Source organism: Lissotriton helveticus, chromosome 8 (assembly GCF_964261635.1).
Source record: "Lissotriton helveticus chromosome 8, aLisHel1.1, whole genome shotgun sequence".
Classification (NCBI taxonomy): domain Eukaryota; kingdom Metazoa; phylum Chordata; class Amphibia; order Caudata; family Salamandridae; genus Lissotriton; species Lissotriton helveticus.
In genome coordinates, this window is record NC_136069.1 from 364,279,395 (window position 1) to 364,299,683 (window position 20,289).

Consider the following 20,289-nt stretch of genomic DNA (forward strand, 5'->3'; position numbering starts at 1 on the left):
CACCCTCCTCTCACAGTGCACTCACATGGAGACACCACTTAGCCTGCACTCATTCAGGCACTCTGTTCACCCGGCCTGCATAAATGCACAATAGTCTGCAGAAACTCATATGGACACACCACTCACCCTGCACTAATTCCTCTCGTCATGCACTCACTAGTCACTGTAAAAGCTCACCTTCACTCTTGCCACTCACCCTGCACTCGCACACAGGCACATCACTCAACCTATATTTACACTGCTCACACCACTGTGTACTTGCTCCTCTCACTCTGCACACTCCTCTCACCTGACATTCACATGGGCCCTCCTCTTCTATCGCATTCATGCACCTCACTTGACACACACATCGACACAGTTCTCACCCTACACTCACACCGCACTCTCTCACACTATTCACCATCCCCCAGCAGAAGACAAGAGAATGCAGGGTGCAGGAGGTGCAGTGACACTAGGGCCCAGAGGCCGGGGCAGGCTACTGACACCTGATTATTGCTGTATTTCACAGTTCAAACAGGAGACCCATTTTGTTTCTTGCACTAGGGCCCATGACACACTGGCTACGCCACTGACAGCAAGCAGCCAGAGATGAAGGCTCTTCAAAGTGAGGCCTTTCACCACGTTTGTGTATCGAGTTTAACATTATAGCTGAATACTGTAACTTATTCCTCAAATATTGGTGGTCTTGTGACATGAGAACACAGTGCCCCTATCTTAAGACCGCAGTGGGGTCGACAGATTAGTATAGTGAAAAGATCTGGCCCCCTTGCAGAATGATATGAGGGGCCCCAGAGCTGCCCATATCTCAAAGGTAGTCATTGACCTTGGGATGACTGGGGCCCTCTGAAGGGTTATGGTTTCCCCAAGAGGGTCAGGGGGCCCTGCACTGAAAGTTTGCAGAAGCCTGGTTACACCCCAGAGCATTCTATAATAAACTATAACCAGTGTAGAAATATGCAGAATTAAGGTCACAGCTCTCAAATGTAAATTACAAAATGAAGACACAGCTAAAGTGTCATATGGCGGATGGCTCTCCTGGATCACCTATCTTAGGGGAGCCGACACACTAGCGAAAAGATATTCACCCTGGAAAACCACCTCCAGAGACTTATAGAAATCATTGGACAAGTCCCTACTAACTTTTGACCCACCATAAGAGACGAACAATCTGAATGGACCCCTAGCCAGCAGAAGTGTACCACAATGCCTTAATAACACCCTGCTGTTACCAGACCTAAACTATAATCTCTCTCTCTGTCTTTACTTATTCTTATCTTTCTCTTTCCTTCTCCCTACATTACTCCTACGAACTACAATAGGGGGCCCGTTATAAACTTACCATGTATGACCTACCCAGTATGCTCGCCGGCGGACTTCCCATAGTGAAGTAAAACCCTGTTTACTGTATGTATATGTATAAATACCATAAATAAAAAAAATAAAAAATAAATTGGAGTTTATCAGTGAGGAGTTTAACATGCAATCATAAGTAGAACATACTCATTTTAATCCGCTTTTTTGAACTTTGATTGGTGGAAATGCACAGATCATTTAATGTATTATCAGTGATCACCATTTGTATGTAATCGTATATTGGAGGTGGTTGCTTGAATTTGGAAGAAGCCTAGCTGCTGCTTAGGGGCAAAGAGTTTGATCTCCTGCATTAAGTGGCAACCAACCAACTAAAGTTGAAGGAGGCTGACCTGCAAGCCAGTTTCAGGCGTGGTGCTTGAGTTGATGAGTTGCAGTTGCTCTACTCCATACCTAGCATCACTGCAAAGTGTTTTGTGTAGTTGCACTAATAGACTCAACGAGGGATTAACCCAGAGAGATCTACCATGAATCAGATGGCTGTGTGCTACTCTGCCCGCAATCTGCTTTCATTCTGTCTGCGATAAAAGGTGGCATCTTGTTGAAAGGCCTCATCTTGAAATTATAATTAAATAGCATCCTGAATCTCATGGGATAGGAGTTCTTTGGAGGTGAACCACTGTTACTCTGGATTCACTCACTTCTTTTGGACCCTCAACGTTTGATCTCGAGATTTCTCTTCTCCACTTCTTCACTTTTTGAGTCTCTGCTTTCCCACCATTTTTGTAGATTTCTGTTCTGATAACCTTCTCTTGCTTATCTGCCTTACTCCTCTTGCAGTTCTATCTAGGCGTCATTTCATTTAGGAAGCTTTCTGGAGATACAAGAAGCATTCGCCTGAGTGTGTAGTATGACAACTTCCCTCCATGTTAACACAAACATTGTTTCCAGTCATACTCCTAAAAATCCCACATCATGGTGTTCAGTGTTTGTCTAATTAATTTTATAGAAGCAAACTAAGACTACAAAAGAAAAAATGCTTAATTTCCTGTACCACTACCCACCCCAGAACCCTAAAATGAACCTTAGCACAATTTACCACTACTCTACCCTCTATATGCTCTGTATATGCTTAGAATCTGCTGTTTGTTTCGCGGTGCCTGTTTAGAAGTAGGCTACCTTCAGAAGGACCAAAAACTGGGCCCTCCGTGGCCTGCCCGAAGGCACCTGTGGCCCATCAAGTTGAAAATTCCTGAAGTCTGATTGATGTATTCAATTCAATCTTTCTTTTTGATTCCTTTCTGAAGATTAGCCGCTCTTAAACAATCATCCAATGACAAAAAACTCATATTTGTTTTTGCAACTAGGCATCAATGTAACGTTGTGTAGTCCGGCAACAATGTGTACTAAGGTAATTTGGTGCATTCGTTTGACTCTCAACCAAAGAGATGTTACCATTAAACTCTATTGTGCTGTGCCCTTGTGCAACTGCCTGTGTGTGTTCTTGTTACACCTCAAGCTCTCCCTCTGCCATGTCTCCCAATACGTGAAAATGCAACCTGCTGCCAGCAGCCATACCAGTATAACAGGCTTGTAATCCGTTTGTTCATTTTATTTTTATCCCTTTCTCCCACATGCTCTACTAACAGCATCCTCAGCTCAGTCATTCCTGTCAATTCAGCTTTATTCGGCTTAAAAACAAACCATAGAAGCACAGAATAAAAACAACCCAAAGTAAAATCATATTTTCAGTAATTTAAAGCATGTCATTAGATGTAAACCTAAATAGCATAAGAAAAAACAATGTGCATATAGTCTACATAATGACAGCTTCTCCATAGCTTTTCCTATCAATGCACTTCTGATGAAATTCAATGTTTGCACACAGATTATCGGGGAACTCAAGTGCTGCAGGAAAACGAATGCTGATTTAGGCTGTCTAATGTTAGCCACCTTTAAAACAGGTACCAAAAACTTTTCTGAACGTGCATAGAAGAGTCACAAATAGGCCGTACTTTGATCTGTAGCATTGTCACAGGGACATTTTGGTAAATCTGCAAACCAAGTGCCTTGGACAGGGAAAGCCACTAAAAAATGGAACATAAAACAGAACCAAGTTAAAAATAATCTATACTGCGGGTTAGAAGTGAAAGAAAATTCTAGCCTCAACGTCAATTTAATTGATAGCAGTTTTCAGACTTTGTGATGCCAAATGTACTCATGTGGATCGCGTATACAAGCCAGGGTATGGCCACCACATTTTCTAAGTAAAAGTAGGCAACCAGAGATAATCAACCTCAAGAGCTTAGCTTCCAGTGTACCTTATACCTTCAGACAGAGTAGCAGAGGGCTAGTTTTAATTTTATCCTCCAAATGCTCCAACCTCCACTCTAGGTGGGATATTAGGGTAGTAAAAGACTGAGGAACAGCAAGAATCCTACACAAAAACATACTTCCCGCCCTTTGTAGCTGGTCCATATGCAGCTCATGAAAGCAGGGTGGGCTCTGGGCATCCTCTGCCTCACCGTGCCCACGGGATCACCCTGTCCTCTTGATCTGGTGGTGTGTCCTGCTAGCGCTGCTCTGATCATGCCCGGTCATGCATGCCTCTGCACTCAGAGGTGAAGCAAGGACAGTGCCAGCAGATTCTGGGCTTGTGCTTGCATGCCAGCTAAATGCTCCGGAAAATGTTTGCTTCATAGTTTGTTTTTGTAACCTATATCAAAACTGTTTTGAAGCCACCCTGACCCAAGGAGTAGTGGCACTCTTGGTTATTGGTAGGGAAAAAGTCCGTAGGTAGTCGCAGAGATGTTATAGGATTGCTGCTCTTTGTGTGGTTACACCTTCTTGCCACTGCCCCATAGCTGCCACTTGCTATCATGCTGGACATCTTCATTTCTGCACACACCGAGGGAAAGCCGACGCATTTCCCTGTGCAATTCCTGACCGCCTCATTCGATGCAGGTCTCACCCTCACCATCTGAGTGAGACCGCCACTTGAGGTGGGATCAGTCCACCTGCTTTAAACAGTTAACCTCTGTCTCCCAGGATCTGCGATTCACAACTTATGCAGATGTACTTGAATTTTTTAACACTAGTCTCTCCTTTTGCTTGTAGCCGGGACATGACCATTGATTCGGTTTGTATCCAAATTTCTCTGTGCATCTCACATCAGATCCATCTTCGAGCTAGATTTTCCCTCATCACTGTTCATGTATGTGACCTATGACTGTAAGAAAATAACATTTAGCTTATACTCTGATCCTAGGCACATTATACAGTCTTGTCTGGCACCCCTCTCCTCTTTGGTTGCCCCAATCCCTTTTTTAAGATCACTGTAAGTAGGTAATAACTTACAGAGGACGCTAATCTCTACTTCCTGAAGGCTCTGCCGCCAGTTCTGAAGTTGGTCTTTCTTTCAGTGCACTTATTCAGTGAAATATGTATTTCTCAGCCCCTTACCTATACAGGTTTGATATAAAAGCAATGAGTGTGCACTGATGATGCAAAGAGAGGCATATTGTTTACTGAAGAGCTCCTGAGTTTAATTCCAGGGATCATTGTAATGAGTTAATTGGAGAAATGACTAAGTAAGACAAGTGTGTATGTAAAGGTCTTGTAATATGTTCCAGCTAAATGGATGGGAAAGCAATTTGTCTTTTACTATATATATATATTTTATTATCTGTATGAATTATATAAAGATTACCATAATGAATAGTATACTTTTCAGATACATGACGCGATCTCTTTTCTTTGTCTTTATAGCCTCTCCGGTGGGTAACGGATACATCAAGCCACCAGTTACACCTGTTTCCAGCACACAGAGAGAAAAGGGACCACCAGCCATGCTACCCATCAACATTGACCCAGACAGCAAACCAGGGGAATACATCTTAAAAAGCTTGTTTGCAAACTTCACTACACTGGCTGAACGCAAGATTCGAATCATCATGGCTGAACCGCTGGTGAGTAGACTTAAGAGAAAATTAGAATTATGAATGATTCACATTTTGAAGAATGCACCAACTGATATCCTGATGCTGTTTATTAGGAAACCTAGGGACTGATGTATTAAACACTTTTGCATTTGCAAATTAGAGTCACAAAATCACGTGGAATGCCAAAGTGTTATGTGCAATGTATTTAAGCCATTTTGTGAATCGGAGAAGCATTTTCCGATTTGCAAAATCGCAATCCATTCAGATCAGCAATTAGGAGTGATCGTGAAAGATGTGTCTCATCCTAATTGAGCGTCACGATGGCGTGTATTAAGCGTTTGCGGTGGCACCTGCAAACTATTGATCAGTTCGACCTCTCGAAGGAGGTGTTAACTGATTCAATAAAGGGAAAGGCATTCCTTGTGAATTGTCTGGTGACCACTGGCTGCTCCTCTTTATGTAGTCGAAAATTGAAAATTAGTTTTATGTAAAGCAACATCAGCTCCTTAAAGGAACATGGACTGCTTGAAAAAAATTGAGAATGCAAACATAATCATGGCGGTTTGGTGTTTTTTGCAGGCCACCATCACTGTGTTTGTAACCAATCAGGGGGGATGGAAAGCGACCTTCTCACATATTTTTCATTGGGCAGGCCTTTCTTTGACCATCAGCATTTTGAGATTTTGTAAAATGGCCTATTAGTTCATGGGTAGAATCACAAAATCAAAAACAAGTCACAAAAAGTCAGTGCACAATTTGCGACCACATTTTGCGAATTGTCTCTTAGTGCTTCTGCTCTTTAGTTATTAATACGAGCACTGCCAACCTTTACTGTCAATTCTCTTCCTAGCCACATTCCTACACATATCCCAATGGCATCCAGAATATCCTATTACTTGACAAACCACCATGAACCCTAATGTATTTGGCCCCAGTTGCCTACAGCTTCAGTTACGACTGGAGTACTTGTGACTTAAGATGCTCTTTGTGTGTCATTGTGTCAATAACATTGATTAATGGTGTTGTGAAAATCATTTTGAGCTATTCAAATAACATGTTGAATGGTTCTGTTAATACTGAGTTTTGTGGTGTAACATCCCAATTTTTAACGTTTTGGTAGTAGGTGAAGTTTTCAGTCCTAATTCAAAAGGTCATATTCTTTTGTCGGTTTTCATATGAATATAATTGTGATTATTATTTACCAAATTCTATGAAGATGTTTTCGTAGTTCAAAATGATTACATCAATCTAACATGCTTTTAGATCTGAGTTTGTGACTGGTGCTTTCGACACTGACATGCCAAATCTGTTTATTGGTTAATGAACCCAGGGGCGATATGTTGAATTACTGGGTTTGGTATTGTCCCAGCAAGGGCGGTTTGCATAGTCATCCTTCAGACTGGAGATTTGCCACCACACATTATTCTTCCAAAGGCGTTTGCTTTTTTATTGTTATGTTGCTCATAGAAACAAGGTTCTGTCTTGGCAAGTCGCTGCTGTTGCTTGACTTTACTAAAAGTCATGTATTTTTAGGTTCTTCATAAAACTCTTCTATCCCATCCACTATGTAAATTGTATGCGATTTATTTGCTGCTGTAATTGTGAACAAACACTAGCTAGTGAAAATGTTGATAGAATGGCGCAGAGAAATAACCTAGACAGTTCATCTACTTTGTTGAAAACGGCTAAAGCATTTATTCCTTTAAAAGAAGTAAAACAAGTTAAAATACTCAACATTGCCCAATTATTCCTAGCAAAATCTTTTTTCTGCATTTATTTATTTATTTATATGCTTATATAGCGCAGGAATTCGACCCCCGAAGGGGTATCTCCGCGCTTTTGTTCATACCAAAGCTATATCCAGAAAAAAGATCATCAGGCAGTAAAGGATGTCTACATGGTCAAGAACAGATGAGGCTTTAAACATTTCCTAAAGGTAGCTAAATTGGGATTTTGCCTAAGGGTAAGGGGCAGGGAGTTCCAGAGAGTGGGGCCTCGATACGAGAGGGCTCGGCCTCCCTGTCTTTCCTTCTTAATCCGTGGTACTTGTAACAAGGATTGGGTCTGAGAACGCTGAGCGCGACCAGGCTCAAAGGGTCTGAAAATTTCAGATAAATACTTGGGGCCAGTGCCCGAAAGGCATTTATGGATTATACAACATATCTTGAACTTCACCCTCCGGCGAATTGGAAGCCAGTGAAGTTTGTTCAGCCTTGTTAAAACGAAGCGATGCATCCAGTGACTCTGCTACTTTAGACACCTCTTCTTAATCGCCCCCGAGTGCATGAGCAAGCAGCCTTCCTATTAGAAAACCCACATGATCTTTCTGCTGCCCCAAGTGCTCTGTCTGTGGTATCAATCTATTTGCCGGTATTTTAGCAAGAATCTTTATACATGCCTTAACCATTAAGATGGAGCAGTAACATATACATAAGCAGGGGATTACTAAAAGGACTGCCCTGCTTAATGTATCCATCAACTTCCTCCTTCCATCTGCTTACTTGAACATGCTGGCTAGCAATGACGGTCCCATACAGGAGCTTTACATTTAGGTGCATTGTAGGTTTATGACAAACTTGTAGACATTAAAAGGACCCAGGTCTAAAATGAGGCCCTAGTGCTCCACCCCACGGGAGATAAATTGAAAATGTCAATCTGTTCTAAATGCAACACTGGAGGAAATCGACAAAGTCTGGCAGTGCAGTCATTGCACCAAGTAGCAGGTGGATCCTGCTGTTTCCAGATCTCGTCTAATAAACCCAAAGAACCCATCCACAAAATATTTCAACAGAACCGGCTTATTGGCACAACTTCTGCTCTTCCTATATTGGAGTGTCCATGTTACATGAGAACATGTAAAAGATCCCATTGACCTTTCAGTGACTATTCAATTGGAAAATCTTTATTCGACACAATCCCATTGGGCCATAAAAGAGCAGATAGCACAAAATACAGCACATCATAAAACAGCAATGCACCCATACAGTGTTAAAAAACAAACAAAGCTAGTCCTACAATTAGATAAAATGTTTTTTTTCTGATTCGAATTATCCCCCAAATGTAAGAAGCAGCACTAGGATATAAAGTAAGGACCTCCAAGGTGCACAAGTAATGTACGGCAACATTGTAGTCCCTGATGTTATGCACTACAAAGATCGGTTTCAGAATATATTTCCGTAAACCATCATAAAAACTACAAAATAATATGAAGTCCGGAGTGCTCTGTTTCGAAATACCACCACAATGGAACGGTGCCATGTCCCTGTGTCATTGATTCTTAATGGGGAAGGCACCAGGATGTGATGTTCTATACCCAACTGCAGCCTTGTTAAAACGAAGCGATGCTGGGTATTGGTCACCACGGTCAGGTACATTTGAAAGCCCCTTCGGAAGGCATTCTACAAATAGGTAACCACAGTAGGTTTCTTGACCTCAACAAGGGCTCTGTTTTCAAACTTAACACCTAAAAAAAGAGGCCTTGACCTCAGTCTTATGGAAAGCAAGAATTCTAAAGGCGTCTTGAAGCACGGGGACACCAAACAAAGATATAGCGATATCATTAATATAGGAAAGCTACAGGATATTAAAGGCATGGTCTAACAATAAACAATCCAAAATGATGGCTTTCGTGAAGGCCGTTACAGTTTTGACCCAGATTAAGAGCTAGAGTACAGTAGGCTTAAGCAAGAGCAGGTCCTCCAGGTGATTTAGCCCTACTTCCTTGTGGACAATTGAAGATGGTATTCAAGAAGGGATACAGAAGAGACACCTGAGCAGGGCATTCTCCTCAACCTGAAGTGGACCACAGTACATATGACCCCACAGGCCCCCACCATACATGGCAGCTAACAGTGCTCTGGCCTTATAGATATTAATCCTTTCCCTAATGGGGCGGCTGCCAAGTTTACAGGAGAACCTGAAAAACTCCCTCACACACACTACTCATTTTAAACAGAGCGTTCTGTATATGTTGGGACCATTAATTAATATTTGAAAAAAGAATGGCCAAATAACAAAATGAATTAACCTTTGCAATGGGTAAGCCCTTGATTAAAAATGTACTTCTCTGCTGGGTGTCTTTCTGGCAAGACATTGTACATGTTTTGGTTTTATTAATCTTTAGCCTTCTAGCATCCATAAATTCAGCAAAGGTTTCCATCAGTCTCTGCAGACCGTCGGTGGTCCTAGACATTAGAACTGTGTCGTCATCAAACAGAAGCACAGATCTGGACGACCAGCAATAACAGGCATGTTGGCCTGCAGGGTCTGTAGGCTACCATCAACACCGTTTATAAAAAGGGAGAATAAGAATGGTGCCAGGACACAGCCCTGTCTGACTCCCCTCTTAATTCTAAAGGATGGAGAACATTCACCATTGGAACCATATCGGACCTTAGCAAAAAGATTCTCATACAACTGAGATAAGAAAAGGCAACATTGTCGGGACATGTGTGCTACAGAATCGAAGGGTCCACCAGGTCGAAGGCACTGCTAAGGTCAGCAAAGTATAAGTGAAGAAAACCTCACTTAGCTTTAGTGTATTTCCCAATGAGCAGAACTAGATTTGTGCATTGGTCCACTGTCTCCAGCCCCCTCCTAAACCCATATTGGTCCACCAAGAGAATAGAGTTATCGATGGCCCACTGCTCCAGTCTCTGAAGAAAAACCCTGCCTATCAATTTCGCAAAGTAATTCAGAATGGAGATGGAGTGGTAGCACTTTGTGTCAGATCTATCCCCCTTCTTAACTATGGGCAAATGATGGAATCAGCCCAACTAGAAGGTATTGTACCCTCCACATTAAACACTTTGGTCAAAAATGGTACCCCATAACTCACCCATACCTCTGTAAGCATCGGCCAGCACCTCATCAGGCCTGTGAGTTTTCCCCCTGGCACTACTTTCAAAAGCTAAAAGGACCTAATCCAAGGTAAATATTATGGGCCTGCTACTAATTATGTTGATATTCTTACATACATCCATATCTGCCGATTGACGATCCTCCAAGCAAATGCTAGTGGGTGGATCAAAGATCTTGGCAAAATGGTCAACCCAGGCTTGGAGAGAAACAAGCAATATTAATTCAGGAGCAGAATAATTTTTAAGAAAATGTACATTAACCATGCTCCAAAACAAGATAACATCCTTGGTCTCTGATGCCTGAGCCAAATTCAATCACGTCTCTTCATCAAGCACCTTTTTTCTAAAGTTTAATGCCATATTATATTATTTCCTTAGTTGCTTAATGGCAGAATAGTCTCTTGGAGAACTATGCAAAGCAATCCACAGCATCTTAGATGCCTGTGGGCATGAATGGTCAAACCAACAGTGTCTCTTGGATGTCCTTGGTCCAAGGGGATGTGTCAATAAGCTATTAACTGCCCTAGCAATTGTATCAAAAGCGTGAATCAATCCTTCATGGTCCACCTCGGTGCCCAAACAATAGTTGAACTCAATCAACCCCTGACCATCTAAGGCGGAACCATTTGGCCTAACAGGTACAGTGTTTGCTACCCAAATTGTAACTGTAGGACTTTCGGCATAGAAAGACACAGATATAACAACAGGATTATGATCACTCACTGTGGTTTGCATTACCCCGAAATTAGAAATTAGGTGGCTAACAGAAGAAGGGATTAAAATGTGATCAATTATAGTGCTTGTACCTCTACCAGTAGAAGAATGTATTTTCTCACTATTTCAAATATTACGATTCTCCAACAGCAAGAAATCATGTTTAAACATTGGAGAATTTAGAGTCTTTCCATATACGTTGTGTGGAAAACCCGTACACGCTGAGTTAGTAATGCCACACATGTCTTGCTGGAAGTGAAAAGTTTTGTGTATTAAAATCGCTAGCCTATACAATGGGGCAAGTAGAATGGATTGAACGCAAAAACGTTTCTAGGTCCACATCAAGGGCAAGTACGACATCACTGCAGGTGGAGTCGAACACATTATTGCAAAAAATATTATTACTAGATCAGACCCCTCCCTTAAGGACAACAATACAAACTGGGAATATGGGGAAACAATTGCGGACTTTCTGATGATACCAGGTAACAGATTAGAAATTAAGATCTGCAAACCACCTTTGGCGCGTCCTGACAGTGACAGAATTTCAGTAAATGCAGAAGAAAAACCTTCAACATGCATGGGTTCCACATGCCAGGTGTCTTGGAGGCAAAATATGTGTGAGGTGGAAGTGATGTTACAGCAATCACGGGTTGTTTATTTATTATGAAGCCTGGAACAATTCCATGAAGTCAAATAACAAAAATCTCATTATAATCACATTGAGCTAGTATTGGGACTAAAGCAGGCGGGCTATATGGCATTGACTAAATCGCCTTGGCTGGCAGGGAGGGGTTAGGAGAAACAGGAGCAATGGATTCAACTGTAGCCTCATAATTAAGGCAAAGGGGATGAGAAGTATGGCTGTCCGAACAATCTGTTTGGAGAGTGCCCACAAGATCAGGGCATCAATCAACCAACTGCCGGTAATTCCATGGCTCCATCCTATTGACGATTAACAAAAGTAAGCTGATCAAATGATGGATGAACAGACCCATTGGTTGCTTGAATCAGGTGGTGGTAGAAAAACTCAGGGGGACGAGCATGATATTGCCAGAATTTGAAAATTGTGACTAAGACCTATGCAAGATCTCGCTCACAAATATGGCATGCTTGAACTTAATAATAACACAGACTCCCTCAAAGATTTTTTTTAGATGGACCAATGCGTCCAACCCTGCGTGTCAACAAAATTTTGTCAGTTTTGGAGGCTGGCAAAATAGACTTAGTCTGTAACTAGTGGAGGACTTTATTCCTTAACTGAACTTGTGATTCAGTAGTGCCCTGAAGCAGAAGAGGGACAGTTATTATTATCGCAACTTAAGGACAGCAAGCAGGAGGTAAATTGATAGTAATCTCATTAGAATCCCTCCCCCCTTTGTTTTGTACCCTCATATTCACTCATATCCTGGTATAAACTCCTCAAGGGGGCTTCTGGAGCCAATGAGCTGTTGGTTAACCTAGCTGGGTATTAACATCGGCTATTTGGAACGGGGAGGGGGTTTGCTAGTCCGCCACAGGGCTGGAGGACCTTCCTAAACTTGGATCGCCCAAAGTTCTTCATTAACCCCTAACCTGGTGCAGATAGGAGGAAGCAAACTTTCGACCATTCCCCTCACACTTTCCAGTAATTTCCTCTGGAACTGGTCCAAGTCCGAGACACAGTAGAACCTGCTGAGCTGGAATCAAGATTGCTAGGTTGAGAGTTTGAGGGGTGTGATTTTCTAATCCTCTGTATTTTCCATTTGGCTGGAGGGTCATTATTGTGGAGCAAAGTTAAGGCTATACCGATGTTCTGTCCAGGGTCAGTGGGAAGGACTGGGTGGAGAGGCAATGACACAAACACTTGTCCCTGGGCAGGCATTCGGACAGTACAACGTACAGCCTTGAGCTTGTCTCTGTAGGTGAAGTTGAGCCAGGGCCTGCTGCCATGGTCAGACTAATTTGCATGTAGCCAGGTTCTGAACTGGGATGGTGCAGTGAGCTAAAAAACGGTGATGGATCAAGCCCTGGTCTTTTGACTGGGTAGGAGTGATCTGCTTAATTCAGATACTCTGTCCATCACCACCCCCTTTTGAATCATGGTGAAGAGATAGGCAACGCTCTGCATGTTTTATTTCCTTACTTTAAGAGTTGACTGCGCGTTTAATGTACCCATCCAGGGAAGAGTTTGGGCTTTACAGGTACAGGAGCTTTGCACTTCACTATCACAAAAAGTAAAAGAGTCACAGAAACAATGAAACAGTACCTCAGGGTCTTGAAAACAACGACCAAGGGGTGTGGCCCAGCCTTCTCAAGGCGTCACCGGGCGTGGATGGGCCGGCTCTTGACCCGGGCGTATCCCACGCAGAGGGTAAAGCAAAAATGCTATATAGCACAGGGAGAGGTCATGCTCCTTCCTCCCTCTACTTAGCAAACATTGGCACTCACAGGCGCATGGGATCCTGGGACCTGTAGTCCCCAACAGCCACAGTAATGTCACATGCAGTGGGTACAGCGAAAGCACTATATAGTGCAGGGAGAGGTCCTGCTTCTTCTCCCTGCTCTGCAAACGTTGACGCTCGTGGGCACATGGAATCCTGGATTATCCAGCGCATTAGGTCATGCGAAAGCGCTATATAACGCAGCAAGAGGTCGTTCTCCTCCCCCCCTCTGCTCAGCAAACGTTGACGCGCACAAGTGCATGGGATCCTGGGACCTAGAGTCCCCAACAGCCACAGCAATGTCGGGGACTATTAATGTGTCGTTGTTTAACACAAATGGGGCCGCTCCCAGTCTAGAGACCAAGGTGCTTGAGTGTTAAATAGTGAGTGTGGGCATCTCACAAAAAGTGAAGGACTGGTCTCACACACCACCAGGTGTCATGCTTCATTATTGACCAGTCCTCACCCTCTAGAAACTTGGTTTGGTAGAGGGCGGGCATACACCTGGCAACAGGGATGCACTTCTAAGCTAATTGGAAGCCCGTGAAAGAGTGAGTGGGATTAAAAAGCCATTATAGAAGCCAAATGAGTTTTAATGTGACAGCTGGCTATATGGTCTTAAGAACAAGTGAACGGTGTAATGGGGATTTTATTGTCCCCCCACCGTGGTGAGTATGGTTGACATGTTTCAGCCGATTGGCCAAGTTGGGTCCGTGGCATTCATCAGGACCTATAGAAAAAAGGGGGGCTCCACTCTTACAAGATTGTGGTGAAAAGGTACCACTTCGTGGGGTGACCTATATCACACTCCACTGGGGAACAGCTCATGGTATTTAAGCCCTAGGACAGGGACCTGCATGCCCCATCGGAGGATGAGGGAAGGAAGACCCCTGTAGTCAAACTTGCCTCAAGGTGCATCTCCCGTGTTTGCACCTAGGTGTGTACTCCTGAAATGAAATGAAGGAGATTTGTAGAGCGCGGCTGCTGCCCAAGGGCGTCCAAGCGCTGAGTAAAGGTAACAGAACTCCGAGGGAGGAGGGGAAGATCCAGGTGGAGAGCTAATTGCTGAAAAGATGTGTTTTTAACTCTTTACGGAATGACGAAAGGATAGGGTTGGACCTAAGTGAAAGGGGAAGGGAGTTCCATAATTTAGCAGCGTTGAGTGTGAAGGACCTGCCTCCTGCTCTGGATCTTTTCACTCTGGGAACTGCAGCAAGGAATGCGTTCTCTGAGCGAAGTGACTTGCCGGGACAGTAGGGAGTAAGAAGAGTATGGTTAATCTCAGGTTTGGCTCTGTGAAAGGCTTGGTGCGATATGCATAAAGTCTTAAATTTTATTCTATCCCTGACCGGGAGCCAGTGCAGTGACCTGATCCCTTGCTTGACTGATTCTCTGCGTGGGATTTGGAGTAGCATGCGAGCTGCACAATTCTGTGTGCATTGAAGTTTCTGTAGCACGTAGTCAGGGGCTCCTAGGTAAAGGGCATTGTTGAAATCGAGCCGAGATTGAATGAGGCCTTGAATAACAACCTGTTTAGCTTCTGGGGCCAAATAGGCAGGATTTTTTTAGCATTCGGATAATCCTGAAGCAGGTTGCTGCTGTTTTAGTTGCCTGCGTATTGAAGGTGAGGGTTTTGTCCAGCCAGACTTTTAATGTCCTTCTTCGGGGATGGGGGAGGACCCAGACTGGGCGGCCATAGCTGGTCCATGGGAGTGAGAATAGGGGGGATAAGGAGCATTATCTCGGTCTTATCGCCATTGAGTTTTAATGAGGATGCTGTCATCCATCTCCTGACGTCCTCCATGCTGCTAGGTTGGTTTTGGGGGGCCTGCTGTTCTTCTGTGCCAGGGAGACCACCAGCTGAGTGTCGTCCGCATACGAGATGATCTTAACACCGTATTGTCGGACGACCCCAGCCAGCGGCCTCATGTACACATTGAACAGCTTGGGGCTTAGGGAGGAGCCTTGGGGTACCCCACAGTTTAAAGGTCTGCCATCGAAGACCTGGAAGGTCCTTCCGCTCAAAAAGGAACCCAACCAGTCAAGAGCGTTTCCTGCGATCCCCAGATCGACTAGACGAGACAGCAGGGTTTTGTGGCACACCGTGTCAAACGCGGCGCTTAGGTCAAGGAGGATCACTGCCACTGACCCTCCTTGATCCAAGATCCTCCTAGATTCCTCCGTCACGGCCAGAAGAGCAGTTTCTGTGCCGTGTTTTGGACGGAATCCAGTTTGGGTGGAGTCCAGTAGAGAATTCTCCTGAAGGAAGTTGGTAAGGTGGAGATTAATGTGCTTCTCTAGAATTTTACTTGCCCAAGGCAACAGGGATATTGGACCGAAATTGTTGGGGTCCATAGGGTTGAGGTTGGGTTTCTTAAGCAGTGCTCTCACCATAGCCTGTTTCCAGGAGGGAGGAACCACTCCTGTTTGCATGGAGCTATTGAGTAGGTCCATGAGGGTGGGGAGGATAACTTGGCTAGCCATGTTCATCATCTGAGGGGGGACTGGGTCAAGGGGGAGCCTGATTTTATTTGATGTGCAAGGGATTTGAGGGATTCCAGATCTAGAGGTGAAAAATTATTCATGGAGACTCGCGGAGAACTCGCTGAGGATGTACTGTATCGCTTGATGGTGGTCTGGCAGTTATAATCTCTGAGATGGGGGCTGAAAAGGATGAGTATATTTTATTGATTTTTTGAAAAAAGAATTCAGCCAACTCGTTGCATCGGGCTGTAGGGTCGTCGGTTGGAGCCATGGGAGGGGAGGTTTTAGAAAGACTTTTGACTACCACATATATTTCTTTTGGCTTAGATCGAGCTGCCATAATTTTTTCTTTGTAGTAGTTAGTTTGTGCTAAGCTGATTTCACATTTGTACGCCCTAATGGCTTCTCTATACCTATCTTTTGCTGTCGACGACCTAGAGTCCCCAACAGCCACAGCAATGTCAGGGACCAGTAATGTGTCCCCTACCCAAACTACTTGTAGAATGGGTCCCACCTCCCTCCAATTTTCAGAGCAGAACCTGTCCCCCTGCCCTACTGAGAAACGAGATTCAAACATTAGGGAGAAATGTATCCTTCACCAGCAAGACCTGGTCTTGGGCCCTCCTCTCACAGAGCAAAATCCGTTACTTACACAGCTCCCCAACTCAAACTAATGGGTTGGGAAATCTTTATTATTCAGCAGGATCATGCAGCATTCTGTAAGCTATTTTCAAAATTATTGCATTGCGATCCATTTATGAGAAAGTAAAACTGTATGCCATTGTCATTAAGCAAATAGGTGCAGCAATACACCAAATAAACATTTTATAAGAAGTTTACGCTTTCTCGCTATCTCAATTCTATTGGGGTCTGTAGAGAGTTAACATTGAAGGAAACGGGAGGAGGAGCCGCGCCAGCGACCAAGATGGCCGCTTGAGCATCGGCTCCACCGGCCGCCACATCCTGACTTGCCATCCGGCACATTCTCCTGAGCCCCATCCCTGCCATCGGGTGAGGGACCAGCACCTGAACCACCAGGTGAAATTCTGATGGATTTGGGCGCTTCGAAGACATAATACCGTCGTCTGTAACTTTGGGGCCCTCTAGAAACGACACCGGGACCCTGCGTGTGGCACTGCCCGCTCTGGAGTTCGACAACATCGGCGAGTGGGACCGGAAGTGCTCGGTCGGAGCCCGGTCCACGGAAGTCGTGTCGCATCTGAGGTGCCTCCGGGTTCCCCTCTAATACTTGCTCTTACTGTACTCTCCTGCCGGGACGGAACACCCCGCGATCGACAGGCTTTGATTGACGTTGGCGACACATTGGCTCGGCTTTGTTCGATCGGCGGAGGTGGTGTCCGGATAGGGGTTGAGAATGGCGGCGAGAGGGGACCCCGAAAAGTCACCGCCGAAAACATCGAGGACTACCAGACTGGTTCAGTCCAACAGACTGGAAAAGTACAGTTTTTCTAAGGGTTCCCCAGTGGATGAGAAGCACGCTCAGACGGGAGGCCAGGAGAGTGATCCCTCCCGAGAGGACCCGACGATGAAGGATCTAATGGCAGCGATCACCGGGGTCCAGTCTTCCCTGGGCAGGATGGACTCCAAATTGGACACAGTGTCTATCGAGGTGGGCCTGATCAGAGCGGACCTAACCAAAACCACGGAGAAGGTCAAAACGCTCGAGATCAAAACGTCGAGCCTCACAGACGATGTGTCGGAACTTCAGCGGGAAGTGAGAGACCTAAAGGCGTCTCAGTCTCAATGCGACCGAAAGCTGGATGAGTATGAGGGACGAGCGAGGCGCAATAACGTTCGCATCCTAGGAGTACCGGAGAAGTCGGAGGGACAGGCCCCGGATCTCTTTGTGGAGGATCTCATCCTTAACCATCTGAAACCCAAGGGCCGTAGCAACTTTTTCACGGTGGAAAGAGCCCACAGAGTTCCCGGCGGACGCCCGAAGCCTGGGGCGCTCCCTTGTCCCATTATAGCACGGATATTGAATTTTCGAGATCGGGACGGTATCCTACAGACGGCAAGATCCTCCGGACCGCTGGCATTTGAGAAAGCTTCCTTGCTCTTTTTCCCTGATTTCACCCAGACAGTCCAGAAACAGCGGCAGGGTTTCATGGCCATTAAACGGAGGCTGCGGGCCTCAGAAATCAAGTACTCCATGCTGTTCCCGGCTCGCCTTCGGATCGAGCACGACGGGAAAACTTGTTTTTTTGACAATCCTGAGGCAGTAGTGGACTGGCTGGACCGTGTCCAGGTGCCGGATATGGAGGGAGACACCCGGGTGGAGAATGAGGAACAGTGACTCTTATCCTGTTTGTGCTGACTTGGTGATGGTGGTGGTGGTGCTGGTTTGAGTGGGGCGTTTTTTTCCCCACCGATATTTTTGTAATTTTTGGATTTTAATTGACCATTTTTGATGGGGAGTTCGCTATCGGGTTGGGGATAGTGGAGGCTGGTGGCCTGTTGTAAGGTCCTCCTCCGTTTTCTACGTTTAGATATTTGTTGTTAGTCTTGGGGAGACAGGCACACTGCTAGTTGGGGATGTACATATGTTGGATGCAGGGGTGCAATGAGGGGGGTTGGAAAATTGGGTTTTGGGGTTTTTTGATTGTTGGTTTGTGTTTTGTTTATGACCTGTGTCTGCTATGGGTGCCATGGAATGCATCAGAATTCTCGGGAGATGAGTATGGCTTCTGTTAGATTGGGCTTGGGTATATCCGTCCTCTGTTGGAATGTGAATGGCTTGGGAGATAGGATCAAGCATGCTATGGTGGGACAGCTAATCAGCCGACGATCGCCAGATGTGGTTTTGTTGCAGGAGACCCACCTTATGGCTAAGCGATGTATGGTACTACACCCGGGGGGGTATAAATTTGTGGCTCATGCAGGTTTCACCTCGGGTTCTAGAGGGGAAGGGATACTAGTGAAGAACTCCTTTCCGTTCACTATACAGGTGACTTGGTCTGATAACCGGGGCCGCTATGTCGGCATCTCGGGGCTCTTGGAGGGTAGGACTGTTACATTCCTTTCTATCTATGTTCGTCCCGCGTTGCAGGTAGACACCTTTTGCGATCTGAGTAGGGTGTTTTTGTCATTGCCCGTAGGTATCATGGTGTTAGGAGGAGACTTTAATGCTGTGATGGATGGTGAGCTGGACAGGTACCCCTCCCGTGTTTTGTTGCCCTCTCGTAGGTGGTTGGCGGATTTTGTCTCTGCAACTGGTATGGTTGACGGGTGGAGACTACAGCACCCCGGTGGCTCGGAGTACACACGTGTCTGCGGCTCACCACTCTTTCTCCAGGATTGATCATGTATTGGTGCCTGCGTCGCAGGCGATGTTTGTTCAGGAAGTGAGTCATCTGGCTAGAGGAGTGTCTGATCATTCGCCGATTTAGCTTCAACTGAAAATAGGACAAGGTGATGTGGCTAGGATAGCCCCAATTAGCGCTTGGTGTTTGAGAGACCCTGCTACTAAAAAGGAGCTAGTACGTGTTACAGATAGCTACTTCTGAGAGAATGCAGGGACAGTCGACTCTGGATGCTCCCTTTGGGAGGCCTAAAAAACTATTGTCAAGGAGGAGGTGCTCTCCCTGATTTCTGGGTAGAAAAAGAAGAGTAGGGCGGAAATCAAAAGGATTGAGGCGGAGCTCCTCAGAGATGAATACAAAAACCTGGCGCGTGACAGGGCGAGGAAGCAGCATGCCAACTCACAGAGTAGAATTCACGAACACGGTGATAAGGCCGGAAAATTGATAGCGTGGTTGGAGAAGGGAGATTGGGGGTCGCATCTGGTGCCTGAGCTGCAGATTGCGGGCTCGGGTGTCACGACGGATCCACAGACTATAGTGGATGAGTTTGCCCGATACCAGGAGGAGGTCTATACTTCGATGGGGAACTATACAGTGGAAGATAACGCGGAGGTCATACGTGATATTCCGATGCCCGTCCTGTCAGTTGAGCATAGGGAGTTTCAGGACTCCGCCATCACGAATGACGAGGTAGCGACGGCTATCCGGGGGGTTCACTCCGGGAAAGCCTCGGGCCCGAATGGTATCCCCATAGAACTGTATAAACTGCACGCAGACCGTCTGGCTCCGTTTCTAAAAGACATGTATGTCGAGGGTAGAGATAGTGGTGTACTGCCATATGACCAACGCATCGCCAATATCATTGTAATTTATAAGGAGGGTAAGCCACGGTTGGAGTGTTCCTCCTATCGACCGATTTCCCTTCTGAATGCGGAGCCCAAGGTCCTGGCCAAGTTACTCGCTAATCGGTTGGTGAAAGTTGTTGCGGCGCTGGTGCTTCCGGATCAGTCCGGCTTCATGCCGTGCCGTAATACTGGTCTAAATCTCCGTAGCCTCCTTGGAGTGGTGGCGGGTGCTTCCCGCATTCATGAACCGGCGGTGCTTCTGTCGCTGGACGCCACTATGGCTTTCGACAGGGTGGAATGGTCTTACCTTTTTGCGGTGTTGGAGAAGCTAGGGTTTGGACCCGAATTTATACGTTGGATTCGTCTTCTTTACTCTGCCCGGTTGGCTC

The 20,289-nt window shown here is 45.4% G+C and overlaps 1 protein-coding gene across 2 annotated transcripts in view; it reads left to right on the plus strand.

The window, feature by feature from the left end:
- The window catches only part of FRY (FRY microtubule binding protein), a 778,582-nt gene that overhangs the window by 246,351 nt on the left and 511,942 nt on the right, over positions 1–20,289 (plus strand). For both annotated transcript variants that reach the window (XM_078657150.1, XM_078657151.1), the window contains exon 2: positions 5,080–5,279. In XM_078657150.1, coding sequence (XP_078513276.1) covers positions 5,080–5,279 — 200 coding nt within the window. The remainder of the gene's footprint in view (positions 1–5,079; positions 5,280–20,289) is intronic.